This window comes from Dendropsophus ebraccatus, chromosome 3 (genome assembly GCF_027789765.1).
Source record: "Dendropsophus ebraccatus isolate aDenEbr1 chromosome 3, aDenEbr1.pat, whole genome shotgun sequence".
NCBI lineage: Eukaryota > Metazoa > Chordata > Amphibia > Anura > Hylidae > Dendropsophus > Dendropsophus ebraccatus.
This window is the reverse complement of record NC_091456.1, coordinates 45,497,482-45,516,830: the sequence shown is the minus strand read 5'-3', so window position 1 is coordinate 45,516,830 and position 19,349 is coordinate 45,497,482. Positions and strand designations below refer to the sequence as shown.

At 42.8% G+C, this 19,349-nt stretch overlaps 1 protein-coding gene across 5 annotated transcripts in view; it reads left to right on the top strand.

Moving 5' to 3' along the window:
* The first annotated feature begins 77 nt into the window (after window positions 1–77).
* Window positions 78–19,349, top strand: part of JPH4 (junctophilin 4) — a 32,163-nt gene continuing 12,891 nt past the window's right edge. For 2 of the 5 annotated variants that reach the window (XM_069964210.1, XM_069964205.1), the window contains exons 1-3: window positions 526–980; window positions 1,670–2,393; window positions 2,634–3,426. In XM_069964210.1, coding sequence (XP_069820311.1) covers window positions 2,015–2,393; window positions 2,634–3,426 — 1,172 coding nt within the window. In that variant the 5' untranslated portion in view covers window positions 526–980; window positions 1,670–2,014. The other 3 variants (XM_069964206.1, XM_069964209.1, XM_069964208.1) reach the window with 3 other exon arrangements.

Here is a 19,349-nt window from a genome sequence, read left to right as displayed (position 1 = left end):
CATGATACATGTAATGCAATCTAACGGACCTGACAGTGTTCTATTGTTTCATTTGTCCTTTTGTGTGATGGGAAACATTGTACCAGACAATATAGTCCTGTAAAATGTGCATCTTACATATTACTCCGTTTGTAAATGAAGACGTCTCGATATCGAACACATCGTCCTTCTGTAGAAACCCTCTACACTACCGGCATCATTCACAGGTGAATAACTACTCATAGGAAAATAACAATCCATCCCTGAAAACATGGCAGGGCCTGATTATAATTTATGAGCCTGTTTAGCTGTATCCATGTTTATGTCTGTCAATGTGTATGTAACAAGATAGCAGGGGATGCTGCAGCCCTCTTTTCCATGGCAACCGTTTCCATGGGACCTCCTCTCTCTTCCTCCTGCTACCATGGAGACGGTAGTCATGGGCCAGCTGCAGGATGTTGCTAGGGAGAAAAGGAAGGCTGTGTGCTAATGAACGGAGCTGTATACACTACCGTGCATGTGTATACATAGGTAAATCGTGGCAGATGATACATCCTGGGAAATGCATCCTCCTAAACCTGCAGTCATTGCTTTCTCATTTAATATATTGATACCTGTCTAGTATATACACATGGGTTTTATGTGTGTTACATGCAGATCATGAGTTTTATAGTATACAAAGGTGACAAGCTGTCCCCGGAACCTGGGCACCGGTTCATGCACGGTAACCTGACGTGACCCCATCTTCCCCCTCTTATACATCCTTCTTCCACCCACACCCAGCATTTCTCCGTCGCCCACTGCACATCTTTACCAATGCCTGGATATTATAAATGCTCCAAATTTCCAGCACACCTCCCCCTCCTGGCCACCACTAACCCTCATTGCACATCTCCACCCTGACAGAAGCCCCTCCACATTCAGCTCTCCTCCTCCTCCTCCTCCTTTCCATCCTCCACCCCCTCCAGCCGTCTCAAACCTGCATCTATAAGCACTGAGAGGTAAGTGAAGAGCTATGTGTGAGTGAGCAGATTCTAATGTAAATGGCTGACATATATAGGTGTATGATTGTGGGTACACTCCATGTATGTAGTCCTGTTACCACCTTATGCTGAGTATGTAATATACAGGGATCAATAAGTGTCCCTCCGATAATTCCCTATGTGTGTGTGTGCACATGCACGGCAGCTTTAGTCAATATCTGTGTATATGTTGTTGTGCGACTGTTTAGCTCTTATGTATTATGTATGCATACACATGTGACGTGGCCTTGAAATTTGAAGTGATATATTTTAAGTCGTTCTTTTTAGGGTGTCATATGCATGCATTTCTGACTATATTTATGCTCCTTTTTTGAAGTACGTTATTTTATGTACTGTATTAACATATATTGTATATGTCTCTTATACTGTACCCATGGACTTCTACAATTGTAATCGTACGTTGTCTAAGTTTTTCCCTTTGTTATGCATACTAAAAGTCTAGTCTGATTATAGTGCTAGTATTTTACTATACGTCATTAATAATTTACGTATTGCCTGGTGAATTGAACAGTGGTAGTAATATAGCAATAGATAAACAGTCTGACCTCTCCGACTAAAGATTCTCATACTAAAACATTGACAACAGAGTGTAAACTTACTGAACTATGTATAGTATTTGGTGTAAGTGTCATGTTCTGTCTTTTCAGGTATTTTTAATAGCCACATGCACTAAGATACTGCCACGCCACTAGAGACTGGATAAAACAGAGAGCGCCTACCTGGATAATGGACAAACAGATATAGGGACTGGTAATAAAAAAAATTTCACAAGAACAACAACTTGTTTTCATACAAATACCCCGGAAGAAAGGTTAATCTCTGTAAAGAAGAGATACTTTGACTTGACTGGGTATATACATGAAGCCAGCTGTTTATTTACCAAGGCGTAAATGCCAGTGGATCCAGAGAAACTAACTATGCAAGGACTGTGGAGCAGGTAATTAAGAGTCAAACTGGGGGTCGGACGAGATCGATGTGAGACCGGCTCTTGCATGTTCAGCGGGGGAACATTTGGGTTTTCAGATGGTGGATGTTATGTGGGAGACTGGCATGAGGGCCGAGCACATGGATATGGGGTATGCAAAGGCCCTACAAGGCAGGGAGAATACAGTGGCCTTTGGAGTAACGGCTTTGAATCTCTGGGTGTTTATACATGGCCCAGTGGGAACACATATCGTGGATACTGGGACCAAGGCAAAAGAAATGGGCTGGGCGAAGAGCACAAAGGGCGATGGCTGTATCGAGGAGAGTGGACACATGGGTTAAAAGGAAGGCTTGGAGTGAGAGAGAGCCTCTCTGGAGCAAGATATGAAGGCCTCTGGACTGATGGACAGCAGGATGGATATGGTGTCGAGACATATTCAGATAAAGGTAAGTCAACAATCAATTTTTCTAAATCAAATATTTTAAAGGGATTTTACCGACTAACATTTATAAAATCAATGAAAAAATGTTATCTCTTTCTATGAACAGTTAAGTTAGTTATATTTTAATAATTAGACTAATATTATGTTATTTTAAGTAAATCAAAGATCTGTTAATAGTTGGATGACTCTCTTCCCATGTATATTTACCTATATTTTCCTAACTTTCACTCCTTTCACTCTGCAGGTACATATCAAGGACAGTGGCAAACTGGCAAACGTCATGGATATGGGGTACGACAGAGTGTCCCATATCACCAAGCTGCACTACTGCGTTCTCCTCGAACACCAACCCTTAATTCTTTGCCTCAGTCTCCCGGCCCTCATTCTCATGCCAATCCAGGACTCCTGCCAGGAAGCCCAGCCTCTGGATCACGTGGGGGTTTTGTTCTGAAAGTTCGAGGGGTTGGATCAGATGGTCCTGGACCTGGAGGGAGTGGTAAACCCAAAAAGAGAGGATTTTTTTTCACTCGTTCACTCATACTCAGTGGTTTCCGACTTCATCGTGGATCAGACACCAAAGCACCTTCAAGTGGTCGAGATAGCCAACGTAGTTCTTTAAGAAGTGAGACTCGGGGGGCTGGAGGGTCTTTGGGGTCTAGTGCCAGTCAGGATGGATCAAGTGCTAGTGTATCAGAAACAGAGTCTGAGCTGCCGATTGCTGCTTGGGAAACAGAGACTTATGCTGGTGAATGGAAGGGTGACCGCCGCAGCGGATATGGAGTAAGCCGAAGGTCCAACGGACTCTGCTATGAAGGAGAGTGGTTGCGGAATCGACGGCATGGCTATGGTAGAACCACCTATCCTGATGGGTCACGTGAAGAAGGAAAGTACAAAATGAATATGCTGGCCAGTGGAAAAGTCAAGAGCCTGTTTCCACTCCGAAGAGGAAAAGGGAGGGAAAAGGTGGAAAGAGCTGTAGAGGCTGCAAGAAGAGCAGAAGTTACAGCAAGGCAGAAGCAAGAAATGGCAATAGCCAGGTAATTGTAACAGTGCTTCCACATTATATGCTTTAATTTTTATCTCAACAGGAAATGTATGTTTGGGACAGTGTATTACCTATAACAGGGATGGGGATCCTTTGGTTCCTCAGCTGTTGCAAAACCATAATTCTCATCATGCTTGGACAGCTTTTGGCACGATGGGAATAGTAGCTTTTCAACAGCTGGAGGGCCGAAGATTCCCCATGCCTATAACTTATTATTTGGTAGTCTATCAAAGTGATTTTTCCAATGCATCATATTCTTATAAAGGGACCATTCACACTGTTTTCAATGGCATTTTGTTTTTCATTACGAATTTAAAGCCTCAAAACAAGCAGGAGTAAAGGCAAAAACATGTTGCATGCTCTCAGCTTCAAAACATGCGGCATCAAAACATGCATCTTAAAAAACTGTACAACTAAATGGACCCTTACACTACATCTTTCCTTTGTAACCAGAACTACCATAGCAGCCTCTGTTACAGGGCAACGCAGCCTTGTCTCTGGTGGTCTGATGTAGGGCTGGCATTTGACAGATCACATTATCAGTCACCAGGACCATTAGAGGAAGCTGCATTGCTACTTTCTCTGCTGTGTACTCTGGGCTCACAGAATGAGGATGAGAATAACAGGATACAGAACCCATAAGCAGGTGCTCATACACTTTAATGCTAGCTTATGCTATCAAAAATATGTGTATCGGGACATCCAAAAAGTCCCAGATGTCAATTGTAGGGGAAAACATGATCAGACATATTGCATTGTAACATATCTAATTTTTTCTTGTGCCGTTCCTTATTAATGACCAGATGTCTGTCACAGCCAGATACCTGGCCATGGTTCTGGAGCAATTTCATAAAATGTTACTGCAGGCAAAAATACTAGATTACTTAATGCCAAAATATGGTACAAGCAGTCATCATAAATGTTTTTGTATAAGGCCATGTTTAACATTTACAATTTAGTTGCGTTTCTTTGTATAATTAGGGCGTAATTGATTATATGGGCTCTGCAATTTTGTCCAAATTGACTGATTGGGCTTTGCCATGTGATTATTATCAGGCTTTATCGCAGGTGTTTTTCTTGTCATAAACAATCTGATCTCACCTGGTAATACTTATCACATGGCAATGAAGTAGCCCCCTCCCCATATATAGTTTCTTTTATCAGCCAGGTTTCCTCCATATGCAACTCCCCTATATGTCATTTTCTAGAGTCAGGTCCCTCTGTAGGTAATTTCCCCATTTAAAGATGATATCTGGAGAACCATAATGGTCTTACCTTTTCTGTTCTCCGGTGCTGCACATGCCCTCTCTGCCCATCTGTAGTGATACTTCCGCAGACAAGAGGGAGGTGGGAGCAAGTTTCAAGCAATGAACAAGAACTACCTGATGTTACCAATGTCACGGCGCCCACAGCACTCGCAACATGCTCCCGTCCCCTGTTGTCTGCATCAGTACAGACGGAAGACACTAGGACCTTTCCTGCTCTTTTGATCCCCTTTAGGCACATCCCCCCTGTAGGTAGTCTCCAATATTAAAAATGACCCCTTCTGTACGTAATTCTCCCTATTAGCCAGGTCACCCTGTAGGTAATATTCTCCAACAGCCAGTGACTTGGTGCAGGGCACACGAGTGACGTAACCTTTTGTTCCCATGTGCACAAAGGTATAGATTAGCTCTGCTGATCTTCTCCCACTCTGTCTATGTTGCTACTACCATAGGATATAAAGGGGTATTCTGATGTTCAAAAGTAATTATTATATTTATGGGGGCTAATGGGAAAAAAAAAAAAATATATATATATATATATATATATATATATATATATATATATATATATATATATTTATTCTTAATAGCTCCTATTGTAGCTTCCATTAGGCTCTTTCCGGTACCCCATTGTTGGTCTGTTCTGTCTGCTTCTGAGACATGAGGTTGGAGCAGGACCTGCCTGCTCAGCCAATCACTGGCCACAGGAATTTGATCTTGTCTCAAAAGAGAAAAAACTAACATCAGGGAACCAAAAAGAGCTGAATAGGAGCAGAAGTGGGAACTGAGGAAGACCAGGGGTTAGTACCTATCAATTATTTCCTTTTTCATCAGCTCCAACAATATAATCATTATTTTGAACACAAGATTATGCCTTTAAGTTAGGGTGCAAGTGAAAATGTAAGAGGTCAATACCAGTATAAGAGAGCCCACACACACAGCTTTTTTGGGGCGTTTTTCTGGCCTACACAAAAACACCAGAAAAAATGTGTTTGCTTTTTAAAAAAAATGTCTTTCTTTTCAGGCATTTTTGAACTCGGACTTTATTGCTAAAGTCCATGTTTGGGTCTGGACAGAAATTAAAAGGGTAGTGTGACCCTTTCCCTGCTGGAGTGGGCACCAGAACATCACACTGAGTTTCCTGCATGCCAGGTTGCTGAGCCATCAGCAGCTGAAGCGTTGCCCCACCTCAGCTGCTGATTGGCTGTGCTGGCTTGCAGGTGCCAGAGCCCATCACACAACATGCTCAGTGTGCCAGGTCTGAGAAAGAAAAAAAGACATCTGATGGTGAGCATGAAGCCGTTCCTCCCCCCTGCACTTCACCCGTCCTAGCAAGGGAAGGGATCACTAAACCCCCTTCCTTGCTGGCACGAGTTCAGTGAAAGATCAGTCTGGCCCCCAGGGGGTTAAATGGGGACTGCTGGTACCTAGTTCTTCCCAGTACCCCTATGTACTGGGGTATACTAAGCACAGTAATTGTGGGGAGCATTCATACTTACCATCAGACATCTTTTTTTTTTACCAGACCTGGCACACTGAGCTTGATGTGTTCTGGGCTCTGGCTCTTGAAATGTTTGCTAAGCCACTCAGCAGCTAAAGCGAGACATTTTACTGGCTAACACTAAGCCCCAGCTTAGTAATGGATGCCATCTATCAGACAGCTTCAACTGCTAAGCCTGTTCATTCATAATGCAAAAAGTGGGTCACAGTGTCACTTTAAGTAAAAAAAGAAATACAATACACAATTTAAAAATATTTTGAATTCAAATAAAAACGACCCACATCCCTTACTGACCATTTTATTAAACAAAAAAATCCTCTAGTTATCGATATAGTCCACAGAATACGACAAAATCCTCTGGCTATAGATATCTGAAAAACAAAAGGGAGAGACATGTAATGTGTTTTAGATCTTGTATTGTTCCTGTTTATTACCCCTATCGCTTGTATAGCATATCGCTTTATAAATAAATAAATAATAACAGACACACAAAATAAAAAAGGCAAGAGCAGAACACCTATCATCTTGACAGGTGTTCTGCTCCATACAGTATGCAGCATCTGTACAGATAGTTGCTTACAGTCTAGCCCTCGGAGGGTTACGAGAGAATGCATTTCATCCCCACTTAACCCCCTGGGGGCAAGACTGATCTTGCACTGCACACATGCAAGCAAGAAAGGGGGTTAAAGGGGTAGTGCGGTCTAAAGCATTCTTTCACTAAATAACACACATAACAAAGTTAGGGTATGTTCACACTACGTAAAACTACAGCGGTAGTTCTCACCGCAGAACTACGGCCGTAGTTTTGCTGTGTGTGACATAGCCTTATGGGATCCCGGCTGGAGCGTACACACATCGTATGCGCTCCGGCCGGGATCCCAGGCGGCGCCGGGAAAAAATGACATGTCAGTTTTCTGCGGCCGGAATTCAGTGAATTCCAGCTGCAGAAAGCCCTGTCAGTTCACACAGTGAAGCAAGCGGCTCACTGGTCTGATACCTAATGTGAACATAGCCTTATACAACATTGTAATGTGTGTTATTTAAGTGAATGTCCCCCTTCCCTATGTCCCCCCCCGACCGCGGACCCGGAAGTGTAATGCACTATACTTACATTATCACTGTCAACCCTGGCCGCCATCTTGGGACGAACACGTCATCTTCTGGAGGCCGGCTACGATTGGCTATGCTCAGCCAATAGTGGCTAAGCAGCTGATGACGCGCTGGAGGGGGGCCGGCATGAGCAGTCAGGCCGGCCTCCTGAAGATGACGTGTTCGTCCCAAGATGGCGATGATAACGTAAGTATAGTGCATCACACTTCCGGGTCCGCGTTCGGGGGAAACATGGGGAAGGGGGCCATGCACTTAAATAACACACATTACAATGTTGTATAACTTTGAAATCTGTGTAATTTAGTGAAAAAATGCTTTAGACCGCACTACCCCTTTAAGTGACCCTCTTCCTTACTGGGATGGGCACAGTGTGTGTGGGAAGCATTCATACTCACCATCAGATGTCGTTTTTTCTACACAAGACCCAGCACACTGAGCTTAATGTGTGCCAGGCTTTGGCTCCTGAAATGTCTGTTAAGCCAATCAGTGGCGAGATACCGCTGCAGCCACTGATTGGCTGAGCTGACGCTGCAGAGGTCTTTGCTTAGCCACTTAAGCTGCTAATTGGCTATTCCACAGAAGATTGACGCGGGACACTGGGAGGGTAAGCTTAATCCCCCCCCCCCCCAACAGGGTACAGTCTGGCCCCCCAGGGGGTCAACTTAACACCCTGGGGCATGACTGTCAATTTTGGTGTACAAAAGGGGCCACTAAAAATACCATACACATAAGCTATGGAGTTTTTTAGACCAGCAGAAGAAATTCCATTAAACTCTTTGGGAGAAAAATGCCACAGCGCCTGCTGAGTTTTGGAAAAACTGCCCAAGAGCCTCAAAAATGCTGGAGAGGAGACAAACGCCACCCCAAAAAAATGTAAGTAAGTAATGCAAGTATGTAAGGCATTTTATAAGCTTCTATTGACTTCCAGCTTAAGGGTCGGCCGCTGACGTTTTTGCAAAAAATAAAAGTCATCACATTTTTTGGGGCGTTTTTCCGACATCTTAAGGCAGTGTAAAACCAGCCTAAGAAGAATGTGTCAATGGATTGTGCATATGTGAGTACGCAGTCAGTGTGCAAATGATTATGTGTGTGTACAATGTATGTATATAGTAATTGTGTATGTTTGCATGCATCTATGTAGAGAATATTTGTAGAATGTGTATGTGTTATGCATGCGTGTATTTAGTGACTGTGCATACATCTATGTAGAGGATGTGCATCTGTATCCCTGACTACGTCAAACATATATACAGTGTTTCCCCGAAAATAAAACGCCCTCATAAAATAAGACACCCCAACTACCATATCAACTAGCCTAAAGTAAGGCATCCCCTTGAAAATAAGGCACCCCTACTCTAAAACATGGCACCCCCTCCCCTGAAAGTAAGGCCACCCGTTGCCACCTGCCGTCACCCAGGACTCACCTAATCCCCTTGTGGACCTTAACAGCCGGCGCCGCAGGCATACTGGTCCATGCCGCACGCTTGGGGGAGAGAAATAAGACATACCCCCAAAAATAAGACATAGTGCCTGTTTTTGAGCACAAATTAATATAAGGCACTGTCTTATTTTCGGGGGAAACACGGTACGTCTGTGCCTGTATTTAGGTTGATTATGTCTACATACATGTACAGTATATAGTGAGTATCAGTACAATTTGGGCCCTGTATGGTTGTATTATTTGTGTATTGTTTGGAAGTATTTTATAATACTGGCTGTGTTATCTATGTACTCTATTTGGTTGTTTATAGCCATATAATAAAAGTAGAAAATACTGTACAGCTCACCGCCTCCAATGGAGAACACCTGTACAGGGACGCTCCACGTGGTCAAAGTGGCCAACAGACGAGGAAAAAGAAAGATGAATTCAGCAGCAGAGTGGCTTCCAATATAAAACATCTTTGATTTTCATGTGTACAGATACCAATGTGTTTCAGGTAAAACTAACCCATAATCATGGTATACACAAAATACTAACGTGAATGTTACAATACAGTATGTTCTCCTCACCATTGTTCATATCGGAGATACAGAGCAAGATCCTAGTTTTCAAGTGCCACCTGTGTATTAAATCCTTCATACATTACACGTGAAATACATTACAGTAAAATAAGATGTATCATCACTCGAGCATCCTCGAGTCGGATCGTTCAGTATTTGAATATCTGTGGCTGATGAAGTTGGATGCACCCCTAGGGAGGCCTGGAAAAGCTGGCTACAGCCTCTAGCAGGCTCAAGTCACGCTCATCTCTAACACATCACCAATTATGTACCTTTTCTATGACAGGACCCGACTTTGGAGAAAATGTTATTTTACATAATGTTATGTTACATACACCCTTCGCAAAAGTCTGTACTTTTTGTGGCCTTATTATGTTGAAAGTAGTATTAAGAGTTGGCCACTAGATGTCGCTGTATTGTGTATAGGTGTATGGAAGCTGCACAGCTGAAGGATCGCAAAGGGTTATTGTGTTTATGTGTTACCAGAATCTGTAGACCAGTAGGATTTCTGTTTTTTTTTTAAATTTCCTATCACCGGAATGGTGATGGAGGAAGGAAGCAAACTAGACAGCTCTCCACAGCGGTCCTATCTGGGCCCTGGCCCTCTGCCAGGTCCCCAAGTAGTCAGTCTTAGCCAGTACCCCACATGAGTAGGATGCAGGACAGTACACTGTTACCAACCTTCTCACAAGTATTTACACTAGCCAAAAGATAACCTCAACCCACGTCGTGGACAAGGAGAAGTCACAGAGCAGGATAGTATCCAGTATAGAGCCAAAGAGCTAGGAACTGGTCCGGACAGAGCAGAGTTGCAGTAAGCCTAGGAACTCTGTCTTGCAGCGTGGGTGTCAACAGGGAACCCTCAGCATTTTGCTCAGCCCAGGTAACAAGGTCTAGGGCCTGTGTTACCCATTAGTACGGTTCGGCCAACGCTAGTGGGCATAAGGTGGTGTGAAGACTAGCAAGTGACCGGCCGTACCTCCGATATAACTTCTCCGGGGGTACACCACATCATCATTATCTCCTAGCCTTTTTTCCACAAAACAGTTTGGCAAAGATCAGGCAGCCCGGTTACATTGTCCTGGTAACTATAAGTTCGGACATAAACAATGTATCACACTATGTTTTTGCAATCCGTATTTTCTATCTGTTTTTTGCATGTGTGTGCATCCATTTTTATCAGTTTTTCCATTGACTTCCATTATAAAAAAAAAAAACGGATCAAAACAGATCCGTTTCTTTTAGCGGACACAAAAATGAGGTTGACCACGTTTTTGTGTACGCTAAAAAAACATCCATTTTGATCCAATTTTTTTAATAATGTAAATCAATGGAAAAAACGGATGCACACAGTTGCATCCGGGTTTTTTTTCATTTGTTTTTCATCAATTTTTTGCAAAAAACAGATTGCAAAGACGTACCATGGACACAGCCTTACTTGCATCATATATAAACTTCAATACATCATATGTGGTATATTTAACTACATGTAATATATGTAGGATTCAATACACAGGCTGCACTTCATTACCTTACACTTACATATTAACGCACGATTGTCATCAGGTTAATATTTATATCTGTATGTCCCATATGTTTTACTTGTTTTATGTGCTTTGCTTGGGGAGCGATTTGTGAGGTCAGGTTACCTCCACTAAGGGTATTTTAGCATTTACTTTAGTATTTTGTATATACCATGATTAACAGTAAGCTTTAGCCGAAACGCGTTGCTGTCTGTACAAAGGAAGATGTTTTGAAAATATAACAATTTTTATATTCCCTTATAGAAGCCTGAAGGAGGCCTAAAGAACTCACCTTTTGTCCTTCATCAGGCCAATGTACGTCAGACTACACTATTGCATATAAAGTTATACAGTGAAAAACATATATCAAGCAGTATATGTTGTTCTTACAAACGGCATACTACGAGGGATGTGTCCCATGATGTGTACCATATGCCAATACAGTGGGGCATATCACAGACTATCACTTCTGTCACACTTCGTCCCAGTGTATACATGATTTGGAGGTTGAAATAGTGATGTTGCTTTAGGTTTTTTTTTTTTTTACATCTAAAGAGACTGTCAGTAGATTTGTGCTTGCCTCTCAGGGTAGCATAAACTAGTGACAGAGAAGCTGGACAGAATTATGTATCCCTTACATTGTTTTCTGCAGCTGATTCAGAGATATTCTACTAAATAACATGGACAATAACTAGTCATTTCCATTATGTGTGTGTGCTCAGTAGTCCTGGATATTCATGAGCACCAGCACAACAATACACCGATCTGTTCAGCATTTCTGTCACTAGTTTATACTTCCTTCATTTAAGGCTGCGTAACCTTAGTGACAGATTCCCTTTAAAGGCTTTGCAATGCATTGTGCAGTTGCAATCATATGGTGCTATTATGAGTGGTACTATTATTTCTATATCCACATTTTTATTTAAATGTAAGCACACTGACAACATGAGGCTGTATTCAGTTCCAATGCCTAGGGGGGCTTGATCTATAAACATGGCTCTGTCTAGGGTCATTCAGTTTAGTAAAGTTAGTATAGAGGTAAAATCACTAGGGAGGATTTATCCTAACAAGTGCAAAGGATTTTGGGTAACTGCTCCATTTTCGTTTTCTCTTAATAATGCATGAACGGCTTTATTTATTGAAGTTTTCTGCTTAATTTAAATTAGACCTAAATCCAGTGTTTCTTGCCAATAAAAAATCAAAAGGAGGTAGATATTTATTTTATACAATAATAAATGTGCATTTGTAATGGGGAGACGGCAGGAGGCTGGAAGGTAGCTTTGAACATTTAGGCTTTCATCCCATCACCCTGAGCTTTGTCTGACAGTACACCCAGTGTATACTTCCAAAGCTTACTTTTCCTGTTAATATCCCTGCAGAATTCACCGCTCATGTAACATATTTGCCAGTCTAAATAGCATATTTATCAAGCTCTCTCTGGGGGCTCGTTTGAACCCCTTAACAAAACGCCTTTTTACAGTGGCGACCTTATTCCATGGCACTGTATTTTTATGGGGTATAGGAGTAAGCCCTGTACAACTGTCCGGTACCAGGTGGGGCCGGAGTACTGAGCTTTAAAATGACAGTTCAAAGAAGAAGTATGGGGGACACTCACCGTCTTATGAAAACCCTTCTTTATTTCACAAACAGGCTAAAATGTAGCATGCAGGAGCAGGTGGGGGGATGCCACACGCTGCAGTTAGTTACCGCTGTTTCACACGCATGTGTACGCTTCCTCGGTCTGAGGAAGTCCGAGCTTTAAAATGAGCCACATGCTTCTGCTATAACAGCCTAGATATGATTTAGGCTGTTTAACCCTATGATGCTGTCAGCTCAAGTCTTTAGACCCCAGGTCAGGACCTGTGTCCGTAATACAGACACCGAAATGCATTCATATCATGCTAAACTGGATCTGACCTGTGAGCACACATGTTTAGGTTTTTTTTGGGTGTGTTTTGTTGGCCATTTGATGGCTGGTTTTCTGGACAACCGTAATTTTGAGCTAAAATCAAAATACCGTCCGTCATTTGAGCTAAAAATTATGGCTGTCTAATAAGTTGTCTGTCAAACAGCCAAAAAAAGAGACTAATCACAGATAAGATCCTCTAAAACTTAAAGGGGAACTCCGGGCAAAATGTATTTTTTAATATGTTATTACATAAGGAGAGTTAGACAAATTCTTAATATACACTAATTATGGGAAATGCATATATAGTGCTATTTCCCTCAATTTAGGAGATCAGGCTTTTTTATGCTTTTATTTTATTTGTATAGCGCACACAGATTCCGCAGCACTTTACATAGGTTCGCCAATTATTGCTCCCTGTCCCCATTAGGGCTCACAATCTAAATCCACCTATCTCTATGTTTTGGCTGTGGGAGGAAACCGGAGTACAGGCTGGCTCAATTTCTCTAAAATTAAATGTGATGTCACATCACATAGCCCAAAGGTGTTCATAGCCTTCATTGTAGGATATCCTTGTTTTGACAGATAGATAGATGCAACCTAAAAAAAAGGTATACAGTGAACATATAAGATGGATATGTTTTTTTTACAAGGGCGGTACTATTTATTTACACAGCTGTCATTACCATCAGTAGGACTTATGATTGGCTGTTTTCAGCATCCCAACCAACTTCAGCTTCTGCAACCAGGCTGGAGGGGATTGGGGGGCCCTGATCTCCATAGCTGGAACCCACATCAGACATTTATAAGTACAGGTATGCTATAATATAAGTAGTACAACCTGTCCATATCAGATAATTGGATTAGGCCTAGGGAGTGGAGAAAGAATGTAAGGAACCAATCCAATCAATATCATAATGAGGCTATGTTCCCGCACAGTAAAATAAGACCAAAATATGTCCCTAATTTTGAGTGAAAATAAAACAATGTGCGAACAGTTGAAAAACAAGAGTATTTATTTTTTTTTTTTGCAGATGTAAATGTTTAGCATGTTGATTAATTTGACAATCAAATTTAAATACGCCCATTATTCTAGACCAATGGGGGGAGATTTATCACAGGGTGTAAAATCAAACGGGTGTAAACTGCCCATTGCAACCAATCACAGCTTAGCTTTCAGCTCTGGTAAAATAAAACAGGAGCTGTAATTGGTTGGGGATTTCCATTGAAAGCCTGAAACTTTCTGACACCATTTGTTTTGAAAGAAAAAGATTTTCGCTGGATAACCCCTTAAAGGGAACCAATAAGCCCAATTATGCTGATATGGTTCCCAGGAGCACTGTATAAAGCTCCTGCAGCAGCCGCGGCATGTAGCGGCCGTGGCTGCAGAAGGAGCTTTATTCTGGAGAAAAAAGAGTTTTATTCTCCGAGTGTGTGACAGACATGGGCGGGGAAGTAGTCATCTGGGAGGCTTCCCGCCGTATCTAGTCACTGCGCTCTGCCTGTCAGCGTGCTCCGCAGTAACAGACCTCTCTGCCTGTCAGCGTGCTCCGCAGTAACAGACCTCTCTGCCTGTCAATCATCCCCTCCGAGTGCGCTGACAGGCAGATCGCTGTGACTAGATACGGGCGGGAGGCCTCCCAGATGACTACTTCCCCGCCTGTGTCTGTCACACCCTCGGAGAATAAAACTTTTTTCTCTGGTATAAAGCTCCTGCTGCAGCCGCGGCGTGCTGTGGCTGCTGCAGGAGCTTTACACAGCGCTCCTGGAAAACATATCAGCCCGATTGGGCTGATTGGTTCCCTTTAAGGCTCCATCCAACTTCTTCAGCCACCAATAATCATTTTACTAGAGCTGATTGGGATATGAAAGCTGGCCTGTGATTGGCACTAGGGATGGTCCGAACCGAGTTCGGTTCGGGTTCGTACAAACCCGAACTCTCGGTAATGATTCCCACTGTCTGCCCGCTCCGTGGAGAGGGTGGATACAGCGGGAGGACTGCCTGGAAAACTGGGATATAGCCATAGCCATAGGCTGTATCCCAGTTTTCCAGGCGGTCCTCCCAGACAGCGGGAATCTGATGCTGAGCGTTCGGGTTTATACGAACCCGAACCTCGGCAGTTTCGGACCATCCCTAATTGGCACCTATCGGCAAATTACACCAGTTTTTGTACAGCACAGAGTCTGGGCCTGTATGTATGTTTTTCTCTTTTTCATTGTTTTCCCTCTCCCCTCTCAAGCTTCCTAGACTCTTAACAACTGCTGCGCAAGCAAAACTGCAGAAATCATTTATTGTTGATGCTCAAAGTGCTTTGCTGCCAAGGAAGAATTAAGATCAATGATAATGTTTGAGAGAAGAGAACTATATGGTCAGGTGGAGGTATAATTCCTTGGAGATAAGTTAAGGATCAGAAGGATATTTCTTTAGATTGCCCATGCCCGATACACTGTCAGCAGACAATTTACTGTACCCATTATTTAAAACGTGAAATAAACTTGAGAACATTGTCTTGTTGTGGAAAAAAACCTCTACCCAATCACAGTGATAACAATATTTTTTGGCTTATTGCTGCTATAAAGCAGCTTATGATTCCCTCCATGGTAAAGGGCTATTTCTCAATCTCTACATTTCAGGGTGAGGGATGAGATACGGGCTGTTTCCCAGTAGGAGTGCTGAGGAGGTCCAGCGGGATAGCTGTCTGGCTGGAATGATGGGAGTGGTAGTCACTGGTCACACTGTTCAAGGTGGCTGAGTTTCTCCACCAGACCTTCCAAATGATAGTGGAAGTAGCTCCTCCAGGCACTTCCTCTGGAGTGTTTCCTGGCTAGTTTAAGGTGAGGTGTCCTTGATGTTGTGGTGCAGGAGCAATGGTGAACATATTATGCTTTTTTTTCTTAAACTTGGCAAAAAGGTAGCAAAACATCTTTTAAAGGGAACCAATCACCAGAAAATCCTGGCACTGTCAAAGCGGAGTCACCCTAAGGCTGGGTTCACACTATGTATATTTCAGGCAGTATTTGGTCCTCATGTCAGGTCCTCATAGCAACCAAAACCAGGAGTGGATTGAAAACACAGAAAGGATCTGTTCACACAATGTTGAAATTGAGTGGATGGCCGCCATATAACAGTAAATAACGGCCATTATTTCAATACCACAGCCGTTGTTTTAAAATAACAGCAAATATTTGCCATTAAATGACGGCCATCCACTCAATTACAACATTATGTGAACATAGCCTTTCTGTGTTTTCAATCCACTCCTGGTTTTGGTTGCTATACAGCCTCACAAATACAGCCTCAAATATACAAAGTGTGAACCCAGCCTTATAGTGCTCTATATAGTCAGCCCCCCTCCCAATAATGCCCCATATAATAATCAGCCCCTCAAATTTTGCCTCATATAGTAGATAGTAGTCATCCTCCCCAAAAGTGCCCCACATAGTAGTCATCCTCCCCAAAAGTGCCCCACATAGTAGTCAGGCTCCCCAATAGTGTCCCACATAGTAGTCTTACTCCCTAAAAGTGCCCCACATAGTAGTTATCCTCCACAAAAGCGCCCCACATAGTAGTCAGCCTCCCCAATAGTGTCCCACATAGTAGTCAGCCTGCCTATTAGTGCCCACATAGTAGACAGACTCCCCAATAAAGCCCCACATAGTAGTCCGCCTTCTTAATAGTGCCTTACATGGTAGTGAGACCCCCATTGTGCCCACACAAAAATTACTAATTACACCCATTGGTGTCACCACAAGCGCCAATAGCCGCTTAATTGACGAGAGTGGGCTGGACTGACCTCTCAGGACTCAATTACCTGGTCAGCTTCCAGTCTGCAAAAATAAGTGACAAGGTTTGAAATCACGCCTAGTAAGACATTCTAAGAAAGCCTCCTGGAGTGACAGGTGTCCAGCCACTCTGGGCAGGGTCTGTGTCACACGGGCCAATGGGAGAGCCAGGAGGCCGCTCCAATCAGTTGCAGTGGCAGCATCTAGGCAGTCCATTTAAACGTCTTTAGAGCTGCTAGCTGTGCCTGCAATAGCTGTGGTTTTGCCCTCTACACTAGTGTACCTTATGTCTCTACCTATACTCTGTGTACCCAGACCTTCTGCTTGTATTCCCTGACTTTGGCTTGTGTCTACTGATTTTGTACCTTTGCTTCTGACAGTCTGTGAAAAATAAGCCAAGGAGTGCTGTTTGTGTGTATGGGGCTGGTGCATACGAAGTATGACAGAGTCCCAGTGTTGTAAAAAATAGAGCTTTACTGTAAAGTTTTTCAGTAGTACAAGACACTTTAGTAGAATATATAAATCTTTGGACAGACTCTTAATACTAAAACTCATTGTACTTAAGGAGGTGCTTGGAAAAGTAGAGTAGAAGAGAGGTAGTTGTAGCAGTGCTTGGAGAGTTGAGTAGAGGAGAAGAGTTTGGCTAAGGAGCCCCAATCCAGTGTAGCTGTGTACTCTGCCAGAACTTGGAGAGATAGACTTTATAGTTAGAATTTTACTTGTAGTTGTGTTTAGACTGTCTGACCACCTTGTGCCCTACAGTGTTGAGTGACCTGTCCTGTCAGGGTACTACAAGCCCCAGCTGTGGTTATCTGGGCTTAGCTAAGTGTCCCAGTTACTCTGCTCTGCGAGATAGGATACAAAGACCTTCTTTACGGTAGCTTTGTCCTATCCAGGCTAGTTCCTCTTGTGTTCAGGATACTGCCCTGCACTTTTTAGACGTGTCCTCAGTGTGGGTTAGGGTGTTCCTGGACTCCTCTCCCTTGAAAATGCTTAGCACTGCATACTGAATGTAGTGGTAGTACTAAAGGAACTGGTTGTCTCTAGCTGCATCCGTACACACTGGTGTCTAGACTAGACTGCACTTTGTCCCTGTCAGGGGTCCTGGCAGCAGCCAGGCCCTGGCTTAACTACAGCAGGAACAGTAGGTTTTGCGTCTTCCCTCTCTGAGAATCTGGTTAGAACTGAGACTGCACTTCCCCCACCATGTAAATTTTCCTACAGGGACCTAAAATGAGCTTCCCTGTGAGTGGTGGGGATGAGTGTGTGCATAAGAAAGGAGGTAGATAATAGGTCTCCTATTGCTCACTAATAAAACATGGTACACATAAAACTTTAACCCATGACCTTCCTCAGCTGTGCAATATATAGAAATACAAAAGACTGACATCTAGTGGCGAAACTGACCACTTCATCACCACCTTTATTTAACCTGAAAAGAGAAGGCTTTTTGAGAGGTGCACAGGAGAGACATAAACACTTGTGGTGGGAGACCACACACACTGTGAATGTTGGGACGCAATGCCATCTTCTATTTAATAGAAGACTGCAGGGCAGTGTGGTGACATCATCACAGTCACTCCCTGTGCTGGTCATGTTCTAGGCCGCATGCCTAAGATTGACTTTGGCCTAGAAGATTATATAAGCGGTCCAGATGGCCGCTATATCCTCTCGGCAGGACAAAAAATGATGGGCCAGAGTTTGACATGCCTGGGTTAGACAGAAAGGAGGGATTTTATCCCACAACAATCCAAGAGTAGAGAACACACAACTTCTTTTTAGTTAACTTTATATAGAAGTATGCACATATCACAAATAGTCTTACGTTGAAGATGGCTATTCACCCCGCTGCACAGAATCCTTGGTGTCACGACATGAGGAAGAAAATCTTTTTTTCAATGCTCAAGCCTGAGCTCACATAGTCCTTAAAGGATTTGCATTGATGAAATGTTCAAGTTCCCCACACTGCGACTTTTCGAGAGGCGTACTCTTTTTTTTAAGCATATTGAGAGATTGTACACCTGTAAGTTATCATTTGTGACTTTTTTGCACCTTATCAAGCTTACTTTTTCTCCTATGTGCCAGATTTGATAGCATAAAATGTATCATATTGTCACATGATGTATCATGAATTTGTACAATTTTCTGTGCACTTGTTTTTTACGTGTTGTTTTGGGTGACAAATATAGAGTGGAGTTGTGCAAAATAATAGTAACTGTGTCTAATAAATCACTACACCTAAACCATGCCCCTTTGTTGGGAGGAGTGCAAAAGTATCCTAAAACACAGAAAACTGACATGCAGGTCTTAATAAATTTCCTCCATAGTGCTGGAGAAAAGTGCACTGTTTAGAGTGAGCGTTCTGGCACTGTGTTGGGGGTTGATTTACAATATACTACTATACTGTAGTTGGCATATGGGGGGAATTATTTATGCATTGGGTTTCCGAAGTGCTATGTACAGTAAGCAGGAAAACAGTTGCAGAGTGGATGGCAGCATGGAGGGGATTACATGACAAAAGCAGCCGTGGTCTAAGCATTGACTTGCTGATGATAATGCCAGAGATAGAATTGCAATGGACAACACACCTAGTACACCTAGTGGCCAGGACCAAGTCATGAGACTTCTCCTTACACATATGCAAAAAATCTCAGAAACTATAAAAAGGAAGAAAGTTGGATGAAATGAAAGTGACTATTTAAAGGGGGCATTTCAGGCAGCCAGCACTCCCTCCGATCAGCTGTTCTGTATCCAAAATACACAATTAACAATGTTGGAAGCTTCTGGCTCCGGTCAGTGAGGTTTATAGCAAGAACATTTTGCTGA